The 22,228-nt window shown below is 56.8% G+C and overlaps 1 protein-coding gene across 4 annotated transcripts in view; it reads right to left on the bottom strand.

The window, feature by feature from the left end:
* LOC134346901 (polyamine-transporting ATPase 13A3-like) overlaps positions 1 to 19,727 on the bottom strand; it is a 224,126-nt gene extending 204,399 nt beyond the window's left edge. For all 4 annotated transcript variants that reach the window (XM_063048732.1, XM_063048733.1, XM_063048734.1 and 1 more), the window contains exons 1-8: positions 19,473 to 19,727; positions 15,491 to 15,757; positions 14,114 to 14,287; positions 13,332 to 13,478; positions 9,393 to 9,463; positions 7,871 to 7,951; positions 7,707 to 7,776; positions 6,623 to 6,757 (exon numbers count right to left, since the gene is read on the bottom strand). In XM_063048732.1, coding sequence (XP_062904802.1) covers positions 6,623 to 6,757; positions 7,707 to 7,776; positions 7,871 to 7,951; positions 9,393 to 9,463; positions 13,332 to 13,478; positions 14,114 to 14,287; positions 15,491 to 15,727 — 915 coding nt within the window. In that variant the 5' untranslated portion in view covers positions 15,728 to 15,757; positions 19,473 to 19,727. The remainder of the gene's footprint in view (positions 1 to 6,622; positions 6,758 to 7,706; positions 7,777 to 7,870; positions 7,952 to 9,392; positions 9,464 to 13,331; positions 13,479 to 14,113; positions 14,288 to 15,490; positions 15,758 to 19,472) is intronic.
* Between the last annotated feature and the right edge of the window lie 2,501 nt (positions 19,728 to 22,228).

The raw sequence follows: 22,228 nt of genomic DNA, 5'->3' as shown, positions 1-22,228 counted from the left end.
ACACTTTCTATCCCCTGCACCGCTCCCTGTCTCTGTAACCCCCTCCATCCCCACACCCCTCCCTGTCTCTGTAACCCCACCATCCCCGACACCCCTCCCTGTCTCTGTAACCCCCTCCATCCCCACACCCCTCCCTGTCTCTGTAACCCCTTCCATCCCTACACCCCTCCCTGTCTCTGTAACCCCCTCCATCCCCTACACCCTCCCTGTCTCTGTAACCCCACCATCCCCGACACCCCTCCCTGTCTCTATAACCCCTGCATCCCCGACACCCATCCCTGTTTCTATAACCCCACCATCCCCTACACCCATCCCTGTCTCTGTAACCCCCACCATCCCCTACACCCCTCCCTGTCTCTGTAACCCCCTCCATCCCCTACACCCCACCCTGTCTCTGTAACCCCTTCCATCTCTACACCCCTCCCTGTCTCTGTAACACCCTCCATCCCCTACACCCCTCCCTGTCTCTGTAACCCCACCATCCCCGACACCCCTCCCTGTCTCTGTAACCCCCTCCATCCCCACACCCCTCCCTGTCTCTGTAACACCCTCCATCCCCTACACCCCTCCCTGTCTCTGTATCACCTCCATCTCCTACACCCCTCCCTGTATCTGTACCCTCTCCATCCACTACACCCCTCCCTGTCTCTGTAACCCCTCCATCCCCGACACCCATCCCTGTTTCTATAACCCCACCATCCCCTACACCCCTCCCCGTCTCTGTAACACTTTCTATCCCCTGCACCGCTCCCTGTCTCTGTAACCCCCTCCATCCCCACACCCCTCCCTGTCTCTGTAACTCCCCCCATTCCCTACACCCCTTCCAGTCTCTGTAATCCCTTCCATCCCCTACATCCCTCCCCATCTCTGTAACAGTTGCTATCCCCTACACCCCTCCCTGTCTCTGTAAACCCCTCTATCCCCTACACCCCTCCCTGTCTCTGTAACCCCCTCCATCCCCTACACCCCTCCCTGTCTCTGTAACCCCCTCCATCCCCTACACCCCACCCTGTCTCTGTAACCCCTTCCATCCCTACACCCCTCCCTGTCTCTGTAACCCCCTCCATCCCCTACACCCCTCCCTGTCTCTGTAACCCCACCATCCCCGACACCCCTCCCTGTCTCTATAACCCCTCCATCCCCGACACCCATCCCTGTTTCTATAACCCCACCATCCCCTACACCCATCCCTGTCTCTGTAACCCCCACCATCCCCTACACCCCTCCCTGTCTCTGTAACCCCCTCCATCCCCTACACCCCACCCTGTCTCTGTAACCCCTTCCATCCCTACACCCCTCCCTGTCTCTGTAACACCCTCCATCCCCTACACCCCTCCCTGTCTCTGTAACCCCACCATCCCCGACACCCCTCCCTGTCTCTGTAACCCCCTCCATCCCCACACCCCTCCCTGTATCTGTAACTCCCCCCATTCCCTACACCCCTTCCAGTCTCTGTAATCCCTTCCATCACCTACATCCCTCCCCATCTCTGTAACAGTTGCTATCCCCTACACCCCTCCCTGTCTCTGTAACCCCCTCTATCCCCTACACCCCTCCCTGTCTCTGTAACCCCTCCATCCCCTACACCCCTCCCTGTCTCTGTAACCTCTCCATCCCCTGCACCCCTCCCTGTCTCTGTAATCCCTCCATCCTCTGCATCCCTCCCTGTCTCTGTAACCCTTTCCATCCCCTACACCCCTCCCTGTCTCTGTAACCCCCTCCATCCCCTACACCCCACCCTGTCTCTGTAACCCCTCCGTCCCCTGCACCCCTCCCTGTATCTGTACCCCCTCCATCCACTACACCCCACCCTGTCTCTGTAACCCCTCCATCCCCTACACCCCTCCCTGTCTCTGTAACACCCTCCATCCCCTAGACCCGTTCCTGTCTCTGTCACCCCCTCCATCCCCTACACCCCTCCCTGTCTCTGTAACCCCCTCCATCCCCTACACCCCTCACTGTCTTTGTAACCCCTTCCATCCCCTACACCCCTCCGTGTCTCTGTAACCCCTCCACCCCCACACCCCTCCCTGCCTCTGTAACCCCTCCATCCCATACACCCCTCCCTGCCTCTGTAACCCCTCCATCCCCTACACCCCTCCGTCTCTGTAACAGCCTCCATCTCCTACACCCCTCCCTGTCTCTGTAACCCCTTCCATCCCCTACACCCATCCCTGTTTCTATAACCCCAACATCCCCTACACCCCTCCCTGTATCTGTACCCTCTCCATCCACTACACCCCTCCCTGTCTCTGTAACCCCTCCATCCCCGACACCCATCCCTGTTTCTATAACCCCACCATCCCCTACACCCCTCCCTGTCTCTGTAACACTTTCTATCCCCTGCACCGCTCCCTGTCTCTGTAACCCCCTCCATCCCCACACCCCTCCCTGTCTCTGTAACCCCACCATCCCCGACACCCCTCCCTGTCTCTGTAACCCCCTCCATCCCCACACCCCTCCCTGTCTCTGTAACCCCTTCCATCCCTACACCCCTCCCTGTCTCTGTAACCCCCTCCATCCCCTACACCCTCCCTGTCTCTGTAACCCCACCATCCCCGACACCCCTCCCTGTCTCTATAACCCCTGCATCCCCGACACCCATCCCTGTTTCTATAACCCCACCATCCCCTACACCCATCCCTGTCTCTGTAACCCCCACCATCCCCTACACCCCTCCCTGTCTCTGTAACCCCCTCCATCCCCTACACCCCACCCTGTCTCTGTAACCCCTTCCATCTCTACACCCCTCCCTGTCTCTGTAACACCCTCCATCCCCTACACCCCTCCCTGTCTCTGTAACCCCACCATCCCCGACACCCCTCCCTGTCTCTGTAACCCCCTCCATCCCCACACCCCTCCCTGTCTCTGTAACACCCTCCATCCCCTACACCCCTCCCTGTCTCTGTATCACCTCCATCTCCTACACCCCTCCCTGTATCTGTACCCTCTCCATCCACTACACCCCTCCCTGTCTCTGTAACCCCTCCATCCCCGACACCCATCCCTGTTTCTATAACCCCACCATCCCCTACACCCCTCCCCGTCTCTGTAACACTTTCTATCCCCTGCACCGCTCCCTGTCTCTGTAACCCCCTCCATCCCCACACCCCTCCCTGTCTCTGTAACTCCCCCCATTCCCTACACCCCTTCCAGTCTCTGTAATCCCTTCCATCCCCTACATCCCTCCCCATCTCTGTAACAGTTGCTATCCCCTACACCCCTCCCTGTCTCTGTAAACCCCTCTATCCCCTACACCCCTCCCTGTCTCTGTAACCCCCTCCATCCCCTACACCCCTCCCTGTCTCTGTAACCCCCTCCATCCCCTACACCCCACCCTGTCTCTGTAACCCCTTCCATCCCTACACCCCTCCCTGTCTCTGTAACCCCCTCCATCCCCTACACCCCTCCCTGTCTCTGTAACCCCACCATCCCCGACACCCCTCCCTGTCTCTATAACCCCTCCATCCCCGACACCCATCCCTGTTTCTATAACCCCACCATCCCCTACACCCATCCCTGTCTCTGTAACCCCCACCATCCCCTACACCCCTCCCTGTCTCTGTAACCCCCTCCATCCCCTACACCCCACCCTGTCTCTGTAACCCCTTCCATCCCTACACCCCTCCCTGTCTCTGTAACACCCTCCATCCCCTACACCCCTCCCTGTCTCTGTAACCCCACCATCCCCGACACCCCTCCCTGTCTCTGTAACCCCCTCCATCCCCACACCCCTCCCTGTATCTGTAACTCCCCCCATTCCCTACACCCCTTCCAGTCTCTGTAATCCCTTCCATCACCTACATCCCTCCCCATCTCTGTAACAGTTGCTATCCCCTACACCCCTCCCTGTCTCTGTAACCCCCTCTATCCCCTACACCCCTCCCTGTCTCTGTAACCCCTCCATCCCCTACACCCCTCCCTGTCTCTGTAACCTCTCCATCCCCTGCACCCCTCCCTGTCTCTGTAATCCCTCCATCCTCTGCATCCCTCCCTGTCTCTGTAACCCTTTCCATCCCCTACACCCCTCCCTGTCTCTGTAACCCCCTCCATCCCCTACACCCCACCCTGTCTCTGTAACCCCTCCGTCCCCTGCACCCCTCCCTGTATCTGTACCCCCTCCATCCACTACACCCCACCCTGTCTCTGTAACCCCTCCATCCCCTACACCCCTCCCTGTCTCTGTAACACCCTCCATCCCCTAGACCCGTTCCTGTCTCTGTCACCCCCTCCATCCCCTACACCCCTCCCTGTCTCTGTAACCCCCTCCATCCCCTACACCCCTCACTGTCTTTGTAACCCCTTCCATCCCCTACACCCCTCCCTGTCTCTGTAACCCCTCCACCCCCACACCCCTCCCTGCCTCTGTAACCCCTCCATCCCATACACCCCTCCCTGCCTCTGTAACCCCTCCATCCCCTACACCCCTCCGTCTCTGTAACAGCCTCCATCTCCTACACCCCTCCCTGTCTCTGTAACCCCTTCCATCCCCTACACCCATCCCTGTTTCTATAACCCCACCATCCCCTACACCCCTCCCTGTCTCTGTAACCCCCTCCATCCCCTACACCCCTCCCTGTCTCTGTATCACCTCCATCCCCTGCACCCCTCCCTGTATCTGTACCCTCTCCATCCACTACACCCCTCCCTGTCTCTGTAACCCCTCCATCCCCGACACCCATCCCTGTTTCTATAACCCCACCATCCCCTACACCCCTCCCCGTCTCTGTAACACTTTCTATCCCCTGCACCGCTCCCTGTCTCTGTAACCCCCTCCATCCCCACACCCCTCCCTGTCTCTGTAACTCCCCCCATTCCCTACACCCCTTCCAGTCTCTGTAATCCCTTCCATCCCCTACATCCCTCCCCATCTCTGTAACAGTTGCTATCCCCTACACCCCTCCCTGTCTCTGTAACCCCCTCTATCCCCTACACCCCTCCATGTCCCTGTAACCCCTCCATCCCCTACACCCCTCCCTGTCTCTGTAACACCCTCCATCCCCTAGACCCGTTCCTGTCTCTTTAACCCCCTCCATGCCCTACACCCCTCCCTGTCTCTGTATCACCTCCATCCCCGACACCCCTCCCTGTCTCTGTAACCCCCTCCATCCCCACACCCCTCCCTGTCTCTGTAACTCCCCCCATTCCCTACACCCCTTCCAGTCTCTGTAATCCCTTCCATCCCCTACATCCCTCCCCATCTCTGTAACAGTTGCTATCCCCTACACCCCTCCCTGTCTCTGTAACCCCCTCTATCCCCTACACCCCTCCCTGTCTCTGTAATCCCTCCATCCTCTGCATCCCTCCGTCTCTGTAACCCTCTCCATCCCCTACACCCCTCCCTGTCTCTGTAACCCCCTCCATCCCCTACACCCCACCCTGTCTCTGTAACCCCTCCATCCCCTGCACCCCTCCCTGTATGTGTACCCCCTCCATCCACTACACCCCTCACTGTCTTTGTAACCCCTTCCATCCCCTACACCCCTCCCTGTCTCTGTAACCCCTCCACCCCCACACCCCTCCCTGCCTCTGTAACCCCTCCACCCCCACACCCCTCCCTGCCTCTGTAACCCCTCCATCCCATACACCCCTCCCTGCCTCTGTAACCCCTCCATCCCATACACCCCTCCGTCTCTGTAACAGCCTCCATCTCCTACACCCCTCCCTGTCTCTGTAACCCCTTCCATCCCCTACACCCATCCCTGTTTCTATAACCCCACCATCCCCTACACCCCTCCCTGTCTCTGTAACCCCCTCCATCCCCTACACCCCTCCGTCTCTGTAACAGCCTCCATGTCCTACACCCCTCCCTGTCTCTGTAACCCCTCCATCCCCTACACCCCTCCCTGTCTCTGTAACCCCACCATCCCCGACACCCCTCCCTGTCTCTGTAACCCCCTCCATCCCCACACCCCTCCCTGTCTCTGTAACCCCCTCCATCCCCACACCCCTCCCTGTCTGTGTAACTCCCCCCATCCCCTACACCCCTCCCTGTCTCTGTATCACCTCCATCCCCTACACCCATCCCTGTCTCTGTATCACCTCCATCCCCTACACCCATCCCTGTCTCTGTAATCCCCTCCATCCCCTACACCCCACCCTGTCTCTGTAACCCCCTCCATCCCCTACACCCCACCCTGTCTCTGTAACCCCCTCCATCCCCTACACCCCACCCTGTCTCTGTAACCCCCTCCATCCCCTACACCCCTCCCTGTCTCTGTAACCCCCTCCATCCCCTACACCCCTCCCTGTCTCTGTAACCCCTCCATCCCCACACCCCTCCCTGTCTCTGTAACCCCTCCATCCCCAACACCTCTCCATCCCCACACCCCTCCCTGTCTCTGTAACTCCCCCCATCCCCTACACCCCTCCCTGTCTCTGTATCACCTCCATGCCCTACACCCCTCCCTGTCTCTGTAACCCCCTCCATGCCCTACACCCCTCCCTGTCTCTGTAACCCCCTCCATCCCCTACACCCCTCCCTGTCTGTGTAACCCCCTCCATCCCCTACACCCCTCCCTGACTCTGTAACCCCCTCCATCCCCTACACCCCTCCCTGTCTTTGTAACCGCCCCCAACCCCGGTCCCGATGCCCCTCCCTGTGTCGTGGCAGTTCGCTCACCCTGCGTGCTGTGTACAGGGACAGTGCGATGGATGAGACACTCAGGACGATGATGGCGACGGCGTAGGGGTAGTAAGCCTCGACAAACCACAGAATGACACTGAATGCCTGGAAGCCGTAGTAGGGGTTCAGGATCTGTGTAGAGACCGGGAGCAGGCAGAATATCAGAGTCCACAGGCCCAACCCTTGTCAGCAAACAGCCCTGACCCAGAGGAAAACGATTGCCTGACTGTGGCATCACACTGCACAACTGACTGTCAACACGGGGCAGGGAGAGGGGATCGGGAAGGGAGGAGGGAGACGGGAGGGGGAGTGGGGAGGGTGAGGATAGGGGGAGTAGGACGGGGAGGGGAGGGGGGGTGGATAGGGGAGGGAGGGGGTAGGGGAGGGGAGGCAGAGAACTGGGGGAGGGGAGAGAGATGGCAGGGGGAGGGAGAGGACGGGGAGGGGAGGGGGAGGACGGGGAGGGGAGGGGAGGGAGAGGGGAGGGGGTTGGATTGGTCTTCACCTCCTCATGCCTACAAATTCCTTCCCTCATCACCAGTGCTCTTTGTTTGTGGAACATAGCTGTTCCTTCAGCGCACAATGGTGTGCCCGTCTTTAACACGCTCTTAGAGGAATCTAACCTTTCCCCCACAGAGCGCTTCATTTTTCTATCATCCATGTGTCTATCTAAGAGTCTGCCTTTGGGCACGCATGGTGTGTGTGCATACGTGACACGTGTGGGCCTGTATGCACATGCCGTGCGCGTGGCTACTATCTCCACCCCCGGTGAGGTTCAATCTGTTTGAGGGAACTGTCCCCCAGTGTCTGTGATCCCATCCACTCCCCACCCCACCCCCAGTGAAGTTCAGTGTCTGCTCCCCTACTGAGGATGAATGGGGCAGTGGAGGGACAGGGGCAGGAGTTTGTGGGTCTGGGTACGAGAGGCAGACCATCCGGGTCAGTGGAAGGACAGGGACCGACAGGAGTTTGTGGGTCTGGCTACGAGGGGTGGAGCACCCTGTGTCGGTGGGGAGACATGGACGGAGTTTGCGGGTCAGTGGAGAGACGGAGAAAGGAGTTTGCCGTGGACTGTTCTCACCTCCTTTCCCAGGAGCTTACTGTATGGAGGGACCTGGACGGCAATGACATTGGGACCGTAAATCAGTTTCCTGGAAGGAACATTGTAGAACAAGAAGAATTACACAGGAGGTAAGACAAAACAAAAGTGACAAGTCCTCGGAATGTGGGAACTTTGCTAACAACCTGTTCTGAGACTCCTGGTAAACTAATCCATCCTGATAGTACTTATGGAGATCCGAGCAGGATACGTTCTGTTCCAGACCCCTGGAAAACAGCAGGATAACAGAATAAGTCCCGGATTTCTTCTTCACTCACAGCTGAATAGCCAGGTTCTGCTCTAACACTGTCTGTACGTTTGCTGATGATACCACAGTTGTGGGCCACATCTCAATCAAACTAGGTAACGACAGAGATCTAGAAGATTATAAGGCTAGCAGGAAGGAGCTTAGGAATGAAATTAGGAGAACCAGAAGGGGCCATGAGAAGGCCTTGGCGAGCAGGATTGAAGAAAACCCCAAGGCATTCTACAAGTATGTGAAGAGCAAGAGGATAAGACATGAGAGAATAGGACCAATCAAGTGTGACAGGGAAAGTGTGTATGGAACCGGAGGAGATGGCAGAAGTATTTAATGAATACTTTACTTCAGTATTCACTATGGAAAAGGATCTTGGCGATTGTAGGGATGACTTACAGCAACCTGAAAAACTTGAGCATGTAGTTATTAAGAAAGAGGATGTGCTGGAGCTTTTGGAAAACATCGTTGGATAAGTCTCTGGGACTGGACGAGATGTCTCCAGGCTGCTGTGGAAGGCGAGGGAAGAGATTGCTCAGCCTCTGGCGATGATCTTTGCATCATCAATGGGGACGGGAGAGGTTCCGGAGGATTGGAGGGTTGCGGATGTTGTTCTATTATTCAAGAAAGGGAGTAGAGATCACCCAGGAAATTATAGACCAGTGAGTCTTACTTCAGTGGTTGGTAAGTTGATGGAAAAGATCCTGAAAGGCAGGATTTGTGAATATTTGGAGAGGTATAATATGATTAAGAATAGTCAGCATGGCTTTGTCAAAGGCAGGTTGTGCCTTACGAGCCTGATTGAATTTTTTGAGGATGTAACTAAACACATTGATGAATGTAAAGCAGTAAATGTAGTGTATATGGATTTCAGCAAGGCTTTTGATAAGGCCTGGAAGGCTTATTGAGAAGGTAAGGAGGCATTGGATCCAAGGGGACATTGCTTTGTGGATCCAGAAGTGGCTTGCCCACAGAAGGCAAAGAGTGTTTGTAGACGGGTAATATTCTGCATGGAGATCGGTGACCAGTGGAGTGCCTCAGGGATCTGTTCTGGGACTCCTACTCTTCATGATTTTTATAAATGACCTGGATAAGGAAGTGGGGGGGGTGGGTTAGTGGATTGGCTGATGACACAAAGGTTGGGGGTGTTGTGGATAGTGTGGAGGGTTGTCAGACATTACAGCGGGACATCAATAGGATGCAAAACTGGGCTGAGATGTGGCAGATGGAGTTCAACCCAGATCAGTGTGAGGTGTTCATTTTGGTAGGTCAAATATGATGGCAGAATATAGTATTAATGGTAAGACTCTTGGCAGTGTGGAGGATCAGAGGAAAGAGAGTGGGGAGGGAAAAAGAGGAGGAGGAACCGAGATGTGCGGCAATAATGGGGTCTTGTCTCCACTGGGTCGCACCTCAGCACGACGAAGGCTCTCTTGCTGGGGTCCCAGATGTAGCGGACACTCTGGTGCTGCACGTACCGGATCTGTGAGGACAAGGGAGGGGGGAGGATAGAAGGATGAGGGAGTTCCCACAATGGAATGTTCTATCCCGTTTCCCTCTCCACCCCCTCGCCATCAGGGATCACCCCTCCTCCCTCCACCCCCTCGCCATCAGGGATCACCCCTCCTCCCTCCACCCCCTCGCCATCAGGGATCACCCCTCCTCCCTCCACCCCCTCCCCATCAGGGATCACCCCTCCTCCCTCCACACCCTCCCCATCAGGGATCACCCCTCCTCCCACCACACCCTCCCCATCAGGGATCACCCCTCCTCCCTCCACCCCCTCCCATTCAGGGATCACCCCTCCTCCCTCCACCCCCTCTCCATCAGAGATCACCCCTCCCTCCACACCCTCCCCATCAGGGATCACCCCTCCTCCCTCCACACCTCCACAAGGATTCACCCCTCCTCCCTCCACACCTTCCCCATCAGGGATCACCCCTCCTCCCTCCACACCCTCCCCATCAGGGATCACCCCTCCTCCCTCCACACCCTCCCCATCAGGGATCACCCCTCCTCCCTCCACCCCCTCCCCATCAGGGATCACCCCTCCTCCCTCCACCCCCTCCCCATCAGGGATCATCGTCCTCCCTCCACACCCTCCCCATCAGGGATCACCCCTCCTCCCTCCACCCCCTCCCCATCAGGGATCGTCCTCCTCCCTCCACCCCCTCCCCATCAGGGATCATCGTCCTCCCTCCACCCCCTCCCCATCAGAGATCACCCCTCCCTCCACACCCTCCCCATCAGGGATCACCCCTCCTCCCTCCACACCTCCACATAAGGATTCACCCCTCCTCCCTCCACACCCTCCCCATCAGGGATCACCCCTCCTCCCTCCACACCCTCCCCACCAGGGATCACCCCTCCTCCCTCCACCCCCTCCCCATCAGGGATCACCCCTCCTCCTTCCACCCCCTCCCCATCTCGTCCCTCCACCCCCTCCCCATCTCGTCCCTCCACACCCTCCCCATCAGGATTCACCCCTCCTCCCTCCACACCCTCTCCATCAGGGATCACCCCTCCTCCCTCCACCCCCTACCCATCAGGGATCACCCCTCCTCCCTCCACACCCTCCCCATCGGGGATCACCCCTCCTCCCTCCACACCCTCCCCATCGGGGATCACACCTCCTCCCTCCACCCCCTCCCCATCGGGGATCACCCCTCCTCCCTCCACCCCCTCCCCATCAGGGATCACCCCTCCTCCCTCCACCCCCTCCCCATCAGAGATCACTCCTCCCTCCACCCCCTCCCCATCAGAGATCACCCCTTCCTCCACCCCCACCCCATCAGGGATCACCCCTCCTCCCTCCACACCTCCACATAAGGATTCACCCCTCCTCCCTCCACACCCTCCCCATCAGGGATAACCCCTCCTCCCTCCACCCCCTCCCCATCAGGGATCACCCCTCCTCCCTCCACCCCGTCCCCATCTCGTCCCTCCACACCCTCCCCATCAGGGATCACCCCTCCTCCCTCCACCCCCTCCCCATCAGAGATCACTCCTCCCTCCACCCCCTCCCCATCAGAGATCACCCCTCCTCCCTCCACCCCCTCCCCATCAGGGATCACCCCTCCTCCCTCCACCCCCTCCCCATCAGAGATCACTCCTCCCTCCACCCCCTCCCCATCAGAGATCACCCCTCCCTCCACCCCCTCCCCATCAGGGATCACCCCTCCTCCCTCCACCCCCTCCCCATCAGGGATCACCCCTCCTCCCTCCACCCCCTCCCCATCAGAGATCACTCCTCCCTCCACCCCCTCCCCATCAGAGATCACCCCTCCTCCCTCCACCCCCTCCCCATCAGGGATCACCCCTCCTCCCTCCACCCCGTCCCCATCTCGTCCCTCCACACCCTCCCCATCAGGATTCACCCTTTCTCCCTCCAACCCCTCCCCATCAGGGATCACCCCTCCTCCCTCCAACCCCTCCCCATCAGAGATCACCCCTCCCTCCACACCCTCTCCATCAGGGATCTCCCCTCCTCCCTCCACACCCTCTCCATCAGGGATCTCCCCTCCTCCCTCCACACCCTCCCCATCAGGGATCACCCCTCCTCCCTCCACACCCTCCTCATTAGGGATCACCCCTCTTCCCTCCACACCTTCCTCATCAGGGTTCACCCCTCCCTCCACACCCTCCTCATCAGGGTTCACCCCTCCTCCCTCCACACCCTCCCCATCAGGGATCACCCCTCCTCCCTCCATACCCTCCTCATCAGGGATCACCCCTCCCTCCACACCCTCATCATGGATCACCCCTCCCTCCACACCCTTCCCATCAGGGATCACCCCTCCCTCCACACCCTCCCCATCAGGGATCACTCCTCCCTCCACACCCTCCCCATCAGGGATCACCCCTCCCTCCACACCCTCCCCATCAGGGATCACCCCTCCCTCCACACCTTCCCCATCAGGGATCACCCCTCCTCGCTCCACACCCTCCCCATCAGGGATCACCCCTCCTTCCACACCATCCCCATCAGGGATCTCCCCTCCTCCCTCCACACACTCCCCATCAGGGTTCACCCCTCCTCCCTCCACCCCCTCCCCATCAGGGATCACCCCTCCTCCCTCCACACCCTCCCCATCAGGGTTCACCCCTCCCTCCCTCCACACCCTCCCCACCAGGGTTCACCCCTCCTCCCTCCACACCCTCCCCATCAGGGTTCACCCCTCCCTCCACACCCTCCTCATCAGGGATCACCCCTCCTCCCTCCACACCCTCATCATCAGGGATCACCCTTCCTCCCTCCACACCCTCATCAGGGATCACCTCTCCCTCCACACCCTCATCGTCAGGGATCACCCCTCCTTCCTCCACACCCTCATCAGGGATCACCCCTCCCTCCACACCCTCCCCATCAGGGATCACCCCTCCCTCCACACCCTCATCATCAGGGTTCACCCCTCCTCATTAGGGATCACCCCTCTTCCCTCCACACCCTCCTCATCAGGGTTCACCCCTCCTCCCTCCACACCCTCCCCATCAGGGATCACCCCTCCTCCCTCCACACCCTCCTCATCAGGGATCACTCCTCCCTCCACACCCTCCTCATCAGGGATCACCCCTCCCTCCACACCCTCCCCATCAGGGATCACCCCTCCCTCCACACCCTCCCCATCAGGGATCACTCCTCCCTCCACACCCTCCCCATCAGGGATCACTCCTCCCTCCACACCCTCCCCATCAGGGATCACCCCTCCTCCCTCCACACCCTCCCCATCAGGGATTACCCCTCCTCCCTCCACACCCTCCCCATCAGGGTTCACCCCTCCCTCCACACCCTCCTCATCATGGATCACCCCTCCTCCCTCCACACCCTCCCCATCAGGGTTCACCCCTCCCTCCACACCCTCCCCATCAGGGATCTCCCCTCCTCCCTCCACACTCTCCCCATCAGGGTTCACCCCTCCTCCCTCCACACCCTCCCCATCAGGGTTCACCCCTCATCCCTCCACACCTTCCCCATCAGGGATCACCCCTCCTCCCTCCACACCCTCCCCATCAGGGATCTCCCCTCCTCCCTCCACACTCTCCCCATCAGGGTTCACCCCTCCTCCCTCCACACCCTCCCCATCAGGGTTCACCCCTCCTCCCTCCACCCCCTCCCCATCAGGGTTCACCCCTCCTCCCTCCACCCCCTCCCCATCAGGGATCACCCCTCCCTCCACACCCTCCCCATCAGGGTTCACCCCTCCTCCCTCCACACCCTCCCCATCAGGGTTCACCCCTCTTCCCTCCACACCCTCCTCATCAGGGATCACCCCTCCCTCCGCACCCTCCCCATCAGGGTTCACCCCTCATCCACACCCTCCCCATCAGGGATCACCCCTCCTTGGGGTCACCTGTACGCCGGTGAAGGAGATGTTTTTTCGTAGCAGGGAGAATTCGTCAACAGGCTCGGGAGAGTCTGGGAGCCTGGGGTCTGGCCAAGGGCTGTACCTCAGAGACAGGGACCTCACCCTCTGACGATGCCACTGCTGAAATTCGTCCTGTGTCCGGGGCAGCGAGAGGGGAGGAGAAGGGGCAGGAGCGGGGAGCAGAGGGTAGCCGGATGGAGGGGTGATGGGTTACAGGAGGAGGAGGAGAAAGAAAGTTTGAAAGCCACAGCAATACATGACCTTCGGTAAATGCCCTTCTCTACCTTCCTCCGCACCCCCGCAGGCCAAGCAAGGTCATCAGTCTGAGGCCATTTGGCCCCTCAATCTGTGCTGGACTCCTCAGCCAAATGTTCTCCATCCCCACCCTGATAATTAGAAATGCACCAACTGTGGGAAACGGAGGTACAGTACGTCCAACTCCCCTTTGATGCGAGTGGTCCACCCCCACACTAAGACTGCTGTGGCTCTCTGCAGTACCCCTCCCTACCCCGACATCGTCTGCCTTGCAGACCCCCCTCGTATCGCAGTCCATCGTCTCCGATGACAGTCACCCTGACTCCCCACCACCCCTTCCTCTTTTCCACCCCATTCACCTTCTTCCCACCCCACCGTGCCCCTTCATCTCCACCCAACTTCACTGCCCTCCTCTCCCGACTGGTTCAGCCCCAGCCTCTCTCGTCCCGCGCCCCCCCCCCAACACTGGCCATCTCCCACCCCGAGTACCCACTCAAGCCCCTCCCTCTCACCGTGGTCTTCATCAGGACGTGCTCGGCATCCTGCAGGGGGCACGGGGCGCAGAAACACCACGTCTGCCACTGGGGTCGGCAGTGAAGGGCCAGGAGGAGCATGCCTCCGGTCAGCAGGCCAAGGAGAGTGGAGGGGACTGCCCGCCACCAGCTCCATCTGTACCCGTACAACACCTGTGGTGGGAGAGCAGCACACGTGAACCCGAGGGGTGGGCGCAGTGATCCCTCCAAACCCTCCGGAAATGAGTGAATCTCCCTCCACACCGTCCCATCACACACTCCCGGGGTCAGACACAGAGTGAATCTCCCTCCACACCATCCCATCACACACTCCCGGGGTCAGATACAGACTGAAACTCCCTCCACACCGTCCCATCACACACTCCCGGGGTCAGACACAGAGTGACCCTCCCTCCACACCGTCCCATCACATACTCCCGGGGTCAGACACAGAGTGAATCTCCCTCCACACCGTCCCATCACACACTCCCGGGGTCAGACACAGAGTGAATCTCCCTCCACACCGTCCCATCACACACTCCCGGGGTCAGACACAGAGTGAATCTCCCTCCACACCGTCCCATCACACACTCCCGGGGTCAGACACAGAGTGAATCTCCCTCCACACCGTCCCATCATACACTCCCGGGGTCAGACACAGAGAGAATCTCCCTCCACACCGTCCTATCACACACTCCCGGGGTCAGACACAGAGTGAATCTCCCTCCACACCGTCCCATCACACACTCCCGGGGTCAGACACAGAGTGAATCTCCCTCCACACCGTCCCATCACACACTCCCGGGGTCAGACACAGAGTGACCCTCCCTCCACACCGTCCCATCATACACTCCCGGGGTCAGACACAGAGTGACCCTCCCTCCACACCGTCCCATCACACACTCCCGGGGTCAGACACAGAGTGAATCTCCCTCCACACCGTCCCATCACACACTCCCGGGGTCAGACACAGAGTGAATCTCCCTCCACACCGTCCCATCACACACTCCCGGGGTCAGACACAGAGTGAATCTCCCTCCACACCGTCCCATCACACACTCCCAGGGTCAGACACAGAGTGAATCTCCCTCCACACCGTCCCATCATACACTCCCGGGGTCAGACACAGAGTGAATCTCCCTCCACACCGTCCCATCACACACTCCCGGGGTCAGACACAGAGTGAATCTCCCTCCACACCGTCCCATCACACACTCCCGGGGTCAGACACAGAGTGACCCTCCCTCCACACCGTCCCATCACACACTCCCGGGGTCAGACACAGAGTGAATCTCCCTCCACACTGTCCCATCTCGGTTGGGTCAGATGTTCCACAGTCCTCACACAACATTCCAACACACACCAATGGCCGATTACCATCTCGTTGTCTGCTCCCACATTCACCACCCGAGAGTGGGGGGAGTCCTCTGGCTCGGCGTCCCCAGACCCCACATGTGGACCCTGCTGCCTCGGCTGGTGGAAGTTGAGGAGCTGGGTGATGCTGTGTTGGTCGCTCCTGCTGGGCACTGTCACCTCTTCCCCAGGCTGGAGGGTCCGAGCCCAGGGGGTTTCTTCACTGTCTGGGTTCGGGTCAGCGTCTGTCATCGGCGTCATTCCTCACCGTCCCCCTGTCATCTCCATTCTCTGTGAATGCAGGGAATGGAAACCATAGCACATTGGAGTAGAATTGGGCCATTCAGCCCATCAAATCCCCTGCACTATTCCAGCATGGCTGATTTATTATCCCTCCTAACCTATTTTGCCTACCCACGCCCTGTAACCTTTGTCCCCCTATCATTGTCCACTTTAAATACACCCAATGACTTGGCCTCCACAGCCAGCTGTGGCAAAGAATTCCACCGATTCACCACCCTCTGGCTAAAGAACTTTCTTATCTCTGTTCTAAAGGTATGTCCTTGTATTGTGAGGCTGTGTCCTCTGGTCATAGACTCTCCCACTACAAGAAACATCCTCTCCACATCCACTCTGTCTGGTCCTTCCAATATCTTATAGGCTTCAATGAGGTTCCCCACTCTTTCTTCTAATCTCCGGGCCCAGAGCCACACACGTTAACTCTTTTATTGCCAGGATCATTCTGGACCATTGCATTTGCCTTCCTCACCGCCGACTCCACCCGCAAGTTAACCTTCAGGGAATCGCAGGTCTCACAGGTGCTTACACCTCTGATTTCTGAATTTGCTCTCCATTTAGAAAATAGACTAATAGATGTTCAAAGAGAAATTGGGCAGGTGTGTGGATGGGAAAGGAGAAGAGGCATACAGGCCAAATGCGGGCATCCGGAGCATGGATCAGGGATGAGATGAACTGTAGGGTCAAAAATATGTGGGTAAATTTTAAGACCCCACGTTCACTGTTTCACAACAGACGATACGTGCAAGGCTAGTGACTGAAGTCCAGATCGATGTGGCCATGAAGAGTGGTCAGTTCAGCTGTCTGTTCCAGTTGTGGTGTCATGTGCCCCTTGACAAGACATTATTACAGCAATCCAACAGTTTCATGGCCAACATTTCCTCAATGTATTTTTAAATTAAAAGTCCCCAGTGGCTGTTGTGGGATTCAAACCCTTGTCTCAAGGTGAATTGGGTCCCAGTAACATAGAACACAGTACAGTACAGGCCCTTCGGCCCACAGTGTTGTGCTGACCTTTTCACCTACTCCAGGATCAACCTAACCCTCCCCTTCCACATAGCCTCCATTTTTCATTTTTCCATAGGCCTATCTAAAAGTCTCTTAAATGTCCCTAATGTATCTCTCTCAATCACCTCCCCTGACAGTGGGTTCCACACCACTCTCTGTGTAAAGAACTTACCTGTGACATCTCCCCCCCACCATACTTTCCTCCAACCCCCCCCCCCCTTGTATTAGCCATTTCTGCCCTGGGAAAAAGTCTCTGGCTGTCAGCTCTATCAATGCATCTTGTACACCTCTATCAGGTCACCTCTCCAAAGACAAAAGCCCTAGCTCACTGAACCTATCCTCATAAGACATTTTCTCTAATCCAGGCAGCATCCTCGTAAATCTCCTCTGCACCCTCTCTAAAGCTTCCATGTCCCTCCTATAATGAGGTGGCCAGAACTGAACACAATACTCCAAGTCTATCCAGGGATTTATTGAGCAGTGGTGCTCTCCGCTGACAGAAACGGCTGGTGGTGGAATTCACGCAGAAGCAATCTGACCGAGAATCTCCATCCCACTCCCTCCAGTTGGAGAAGGAATGGGCAGGAGGACGGGGTTAGGTGGTGGTGGGGGAGATAAGAATAGGGGGTGGGCTTCACGTGGGCACACTCAGACCTGGCTTCAGATGCTGACATCTGGGCCGTTACCTTCAGTCTGGGAGAGAGCTGATGGCAGACTGCCCTCGCTGGCGGCCCTGCTGCACGCCGATGTCACAATGCCCCATTGTTGCAGTGGCTGCCACTGGATGGGCCGTTCATGTCTCTGAGAGGGGGGTGGCTGATGGCCAACACAGATATGAGGGGCCAGGGGGCCTGTTCCATACCATGACACTCCAGATCGCACCCCTCCACTCTGCACTCACAGAACGGGTGTGGGGGGGGCTTTGTTCCAGCCTGCGTCCAAGTGGAAGGTCACTCTCAGAATCAGCTTATCATCACTGACGTTTGCTGGGAAATTTTGGGGAGGCAGTACATGGAAGTTACAATAGATAAGAGGGAGGGGTTATACGTGCAGCAAAAAGAGGAATATTGAGGTATTCTTCACAGACCGTTCACTACCCATTGGCGGAGGGGAAGGAGCTGTTCCCAAAAGGTTGAGTGTGTGTCTTCAGGGTGCTGAACCCCTCCCCGATGGTAGTAATGAGAAGGGGGCATGTCCTGGGGGTGAGGGTCTGCTGCTGCCTTTTGAAGATGGTGGGGAGGGATGTGTCCATCATGGAGCTGACTGAGTCTGCAACCCTCGGCAGCCTCGTCTGAGCCTGGTCACTGGAGCCTCCGTGCCAGACGGTGAGATGACTGGAGCCTCTGTGCCAGACGGTGAGGCGACTGGAGCCTCTGTGCCAGACGGTGAGGCGACTGGAGCCTCCGTGCCAGACGGTGAGGCGACTGGAGCCTCCGTGCCAGACGGTGAGGCGAGCAGTCAGGAGGCTCTCCACCATACATCTGCAGGAGTCTGGTATCAAAGCTCTTGACACTCCTAATGAAACAAAGCCACTGGTGAGCCTTTCTCCTGATGCTATCAATATGGCGGGCCCAGGATAAACCTTCAGAGATGTTGAATGACACCCAGGAACTTGAAACTGCTCACCCTTTCCACCACTGACACGTCAATGAGGACTGGTGTGACAACTCACCTTCCCCTTTCCAGTCCACAATCAGTTCCTTACTCTGACTGACGTTTTGTGCAGGTGGTTGTTGTGACATCCCTTAACCCTCTGATCTACCTCACTCCTGTACACCTCCTCGTCAGCATTTCAGATTCTGCCAACAATAGTTGTGTCATCAGCAAATTTATAGGTGACATTTGAGCTGTGCGGGTGGGAGAAGAGGAATGTCTCTTTATTTTAATTATTAACTTTGCAATATATGAGATCCAGGGTGTGCTGTCTAGGAAGCATATTCCACAAGGATTTTCTAAAGGGAATCAGATAACCAGATAAAGGGCCTGCAGGACTGTGGGGAAAGAGCTCTTTCCATGTGATGTTGGAGGAAGTTCAGCCCGTCGAATCTGTGCCAGCCCCTAGCACAGCAGCCTGAACACAAGTCAAATACCCTACTGTTTCAGTGAACTCCCTCCTGGCACGAATGCTACACCTGCCCTGAAGCCACGTCTCTCAGCACCATTCAGATGCAACACCACCTGTAAGTCTGTTGGGTCATCTACGCTATACCGTAGCCTCTCTACAGCGGTGAGACCCAACAGAGACTGGAGAACAGAACCATTTCATCAGTCACCATCACTCCATCCACCAGCTCCCGGTGGCCGCCTGTGTTAGTTCTACTTCCCACTCCCATTCAGTCACGTCAGTCCATGGCCTCCTCTACTGCCAAGCTGAAGCCTCCCTCAGGATGGATGAGTGACACCTCAAATTCCCAAAACCATTCTTACAAAGCTAAAAAGTACGTGGCACCGTGGTACATGTGACAAGAGATAGAGCGCGGCCACAGCCCTTCCTGTCTAATGACCCCGCACCACGCAATGACACCCATATCACCAATTCACCTGCTGTCCTGTACGTCTTTGGACTGTGGGAGGAAACCGGAGCACCCGGAGGAAACCCACACAGTCACGGGGAGAACACACGAGCTGCTTTGAGTCAGCGGGGGGGAATGGAACCCAGTTCACTGACCATGTCACAGTATTGCATTAACTGCCATGTTACCTTAGCTCCCTGCTATTTCCATGGTTGTTCTGTACATACGACTGTGTACTTGCATGTAACACCAATACCATCGTCAAATTCGCAGACGACACAACAGTGATCAGGTTGATCTCCAACAGAGACGAATCAGCGTACAGAGCGGAGGTACAGAACTTAGTGAGCTGGTGCTCAGAGAACAACCTGTCTCTTAATACAGCAAAGACTAAGGAGCTAATTATCAACTTTGGAAAGTCACGGGATGACGAGTACGCTCCAGTCTACATTAACAGAGACATAGTGGAGAGAGTGTCCAGTTTCGGGTTTCTGGGAATACACATCTCAGAAGACCTTACATGGTCCACTAACACCACAACGATAGTTAAGAAAGCACAGCAATGCTTGTTTTTCCTGAGGACGCTGAAGAAAGCTGGTCTGTGTGAACAGATGCTGGGACCTTTTACCGCTGCACCATAGAGAGCATCTTAACATACTGCATCTCTTGTGTGATATCTCAGTTGTACAGCAGCTGATAGGAAAGCACTTCAGTGGGTCGTCTCTAGTGTACAGAAGATCGTCGGGACACAGCTCCCAGCCCTGGAGGACACCTACAGCTCTCGTTGCCTAAGGAAAGCTACAAGCATCTGTAAGGACAATACACACCCATGCAATCATCTGTTTGAACTTCTTCCATTCGGCAAACGTTATAAGATTTTCTATGCCCGCACTTCCAGACTGAAAAATAGCTTTTTCCCCGGAGTTATAATTGCTCTAAACCAATCGATCAAGCATCATCCATAAATTGTTATATTGCTACTTTAATACTGGTTTTATGGCTGTCACGCATCTGAGTTGTGCTTTTGTACTGCTGGACATTGCTTGTACTGGCTGGTTACTTGATTTTATTTATTGTTTATTTATTTTTTTTGTTGTTTTATAGCATTGAGTACGAGAGTTGCAAACTCATTTTCGCTGTATTGGTGCATGACAACTGTACTATGCAATGACAATAAAGATATTTCATTTCACCTGTCCTGGAGACCCGGGGGTTGGAGGGGGGGGCAGGGTGATCTCAGGAGCTGTGAGTGCCTTTCTGTTCTCAGTCAATTGGGGGCTGCATGATCTTTGGCTCAGGCCCTATGTTAATGAAAACCCTTTCACGATTCTTGCTGTGATATCCACTGTGCCATCCATTCCACAATCTCTCGATGCTGGGGAAAAAATGGGGCCAATCACATTCACGGAGTTCCTGGCTCCACCACACTGTCACACAGCCACACACCCTCAGTGGTCCTTGATGAAGGGTCTCGGCCCAAAACGTCGACTGTTTACCCTTCCACAGATGCTGCCTGGCCTGCTGAGTTCCTCCAGCATTTTGTTTTTGGTGTGTGTTCCTTCAGAAGATCTATCTGGTAGTCTCTCCTCTGGATTCAGTGATGAAACCCTGTGACTGAGCTGCTGGCCGAGCCTCACACACAGACAACAGCACCACACAAACAAACATGACCATTGTGCTTTGGAGCTGCTGGGCAAGGGCGTTCAGGATATCTGGCCAGTTCAGGCAGACCACAACACAGCTCACAGTAAGGGTTAGAGTCGGGAGAAGGTGAACAGGTCTCCTCCTGAGATCATGGTGAAGATTCAGAGCTGGGAGAATGGAAGACTGACTGGGATGCTGCCTGGATTGGAAAGGTCTTATGAAGAAAGGTTGTGTGAACTAGAGCTTTTCTCTTTGGGGCGAAGGAGAATGAAGGGTCACTTGATGATTGAGAGGCGTACAAGATGATTATTGATTTATTGGGATACAGTGTGGAAAAACCCTTCTGGCCCTTCCTGCCGTGCTGGCCAGCAACCCCTAATCATGGGGCAAGTTACAAATGACCTACTAACCCCTATGTCTTTGGACTGTGGGAGGGAACCGGAGCACCCGGAGGAAACCCCCACGGTCACAGGGAGAACGTACAAACTCCTTACAGACTGCAGCGGGAATTGAACCCCTGTCACTGGTGTGCTCACCACTACCCCACCATGCCACCCCGAAGAGGCATAGATCGAGTGGATAGCCAGAGACCTTGTTCCAGGGCAGAAATGGCTAACAAGAAGGGACATAATTTTAAGGTGTTGGAGGAAAGTATTCAGGGGATGTCGACGGTTCTTCTTTACAAAGAGTGGGAGGTGGTTGGAGGCAGATGTATTAGGGACATGGATGAAAGGAAAATGGGATTCTGTGTGAGGGAAGGGTTAGATTGATCTTGAAGTAGGTAAAGGGTTAGCACATCATTGTGGACTGAAGGGCCTGCACTGTGCTATATCCCGTGTTGTAAAGGCACAAAGAAGATGCCAACTCCCATGGATCTGGAGTTGAACAGCAGTGGGGAGGTGGGTGCATTAGGGAGAATGGGGAAAGTTGAAACCCTCATCACACCCACAAGGAGGCATTGGGAATGGGGCCGGACACTGGGAATGGGGCCAGACACTGGGACGGAGCCAGACACTGGGACGGAGCCAGACACTGGGACAGGGGGCAGACACTGGGAATGGGGCCAGACACTCGGAATGGGGCCGGACACTGGGACGGAGCCAGACACTGGGACGGGGGGGCAGACACTGAGATGGGGGCCAGACACTGGGACAGGGCCAGACAGTTACCTCCCCATGCTAGACTGAATGTCCCATGCATGTGATGGTGTAGCACAGATAAATTGCCAGCAGGCGAAGGCTGACACCAGAGGGCCCTCCATCCCGAGCGGTGGTTGGTGTGAAGGAGAGCTCTGTGCTTA

The sequence above is a fragment of the Mobula hypostoma genome, chromosome 5 (assembly GCF_963921235.1).
Source record: "Mobula hypostoma chromosome 5, sMobHyp1.1, whole genome shotgun sequence".
Taxonomy (NCBI): Eukaryota; Metazoa; Chordata; class Chondrichthyes; order Myliobatiformes; family Myliobatidae; genus Mobula; species Mobula hypostoma.
This window is presented reverse-complemented; position numbering and strand designations above follow the sequence as displayed.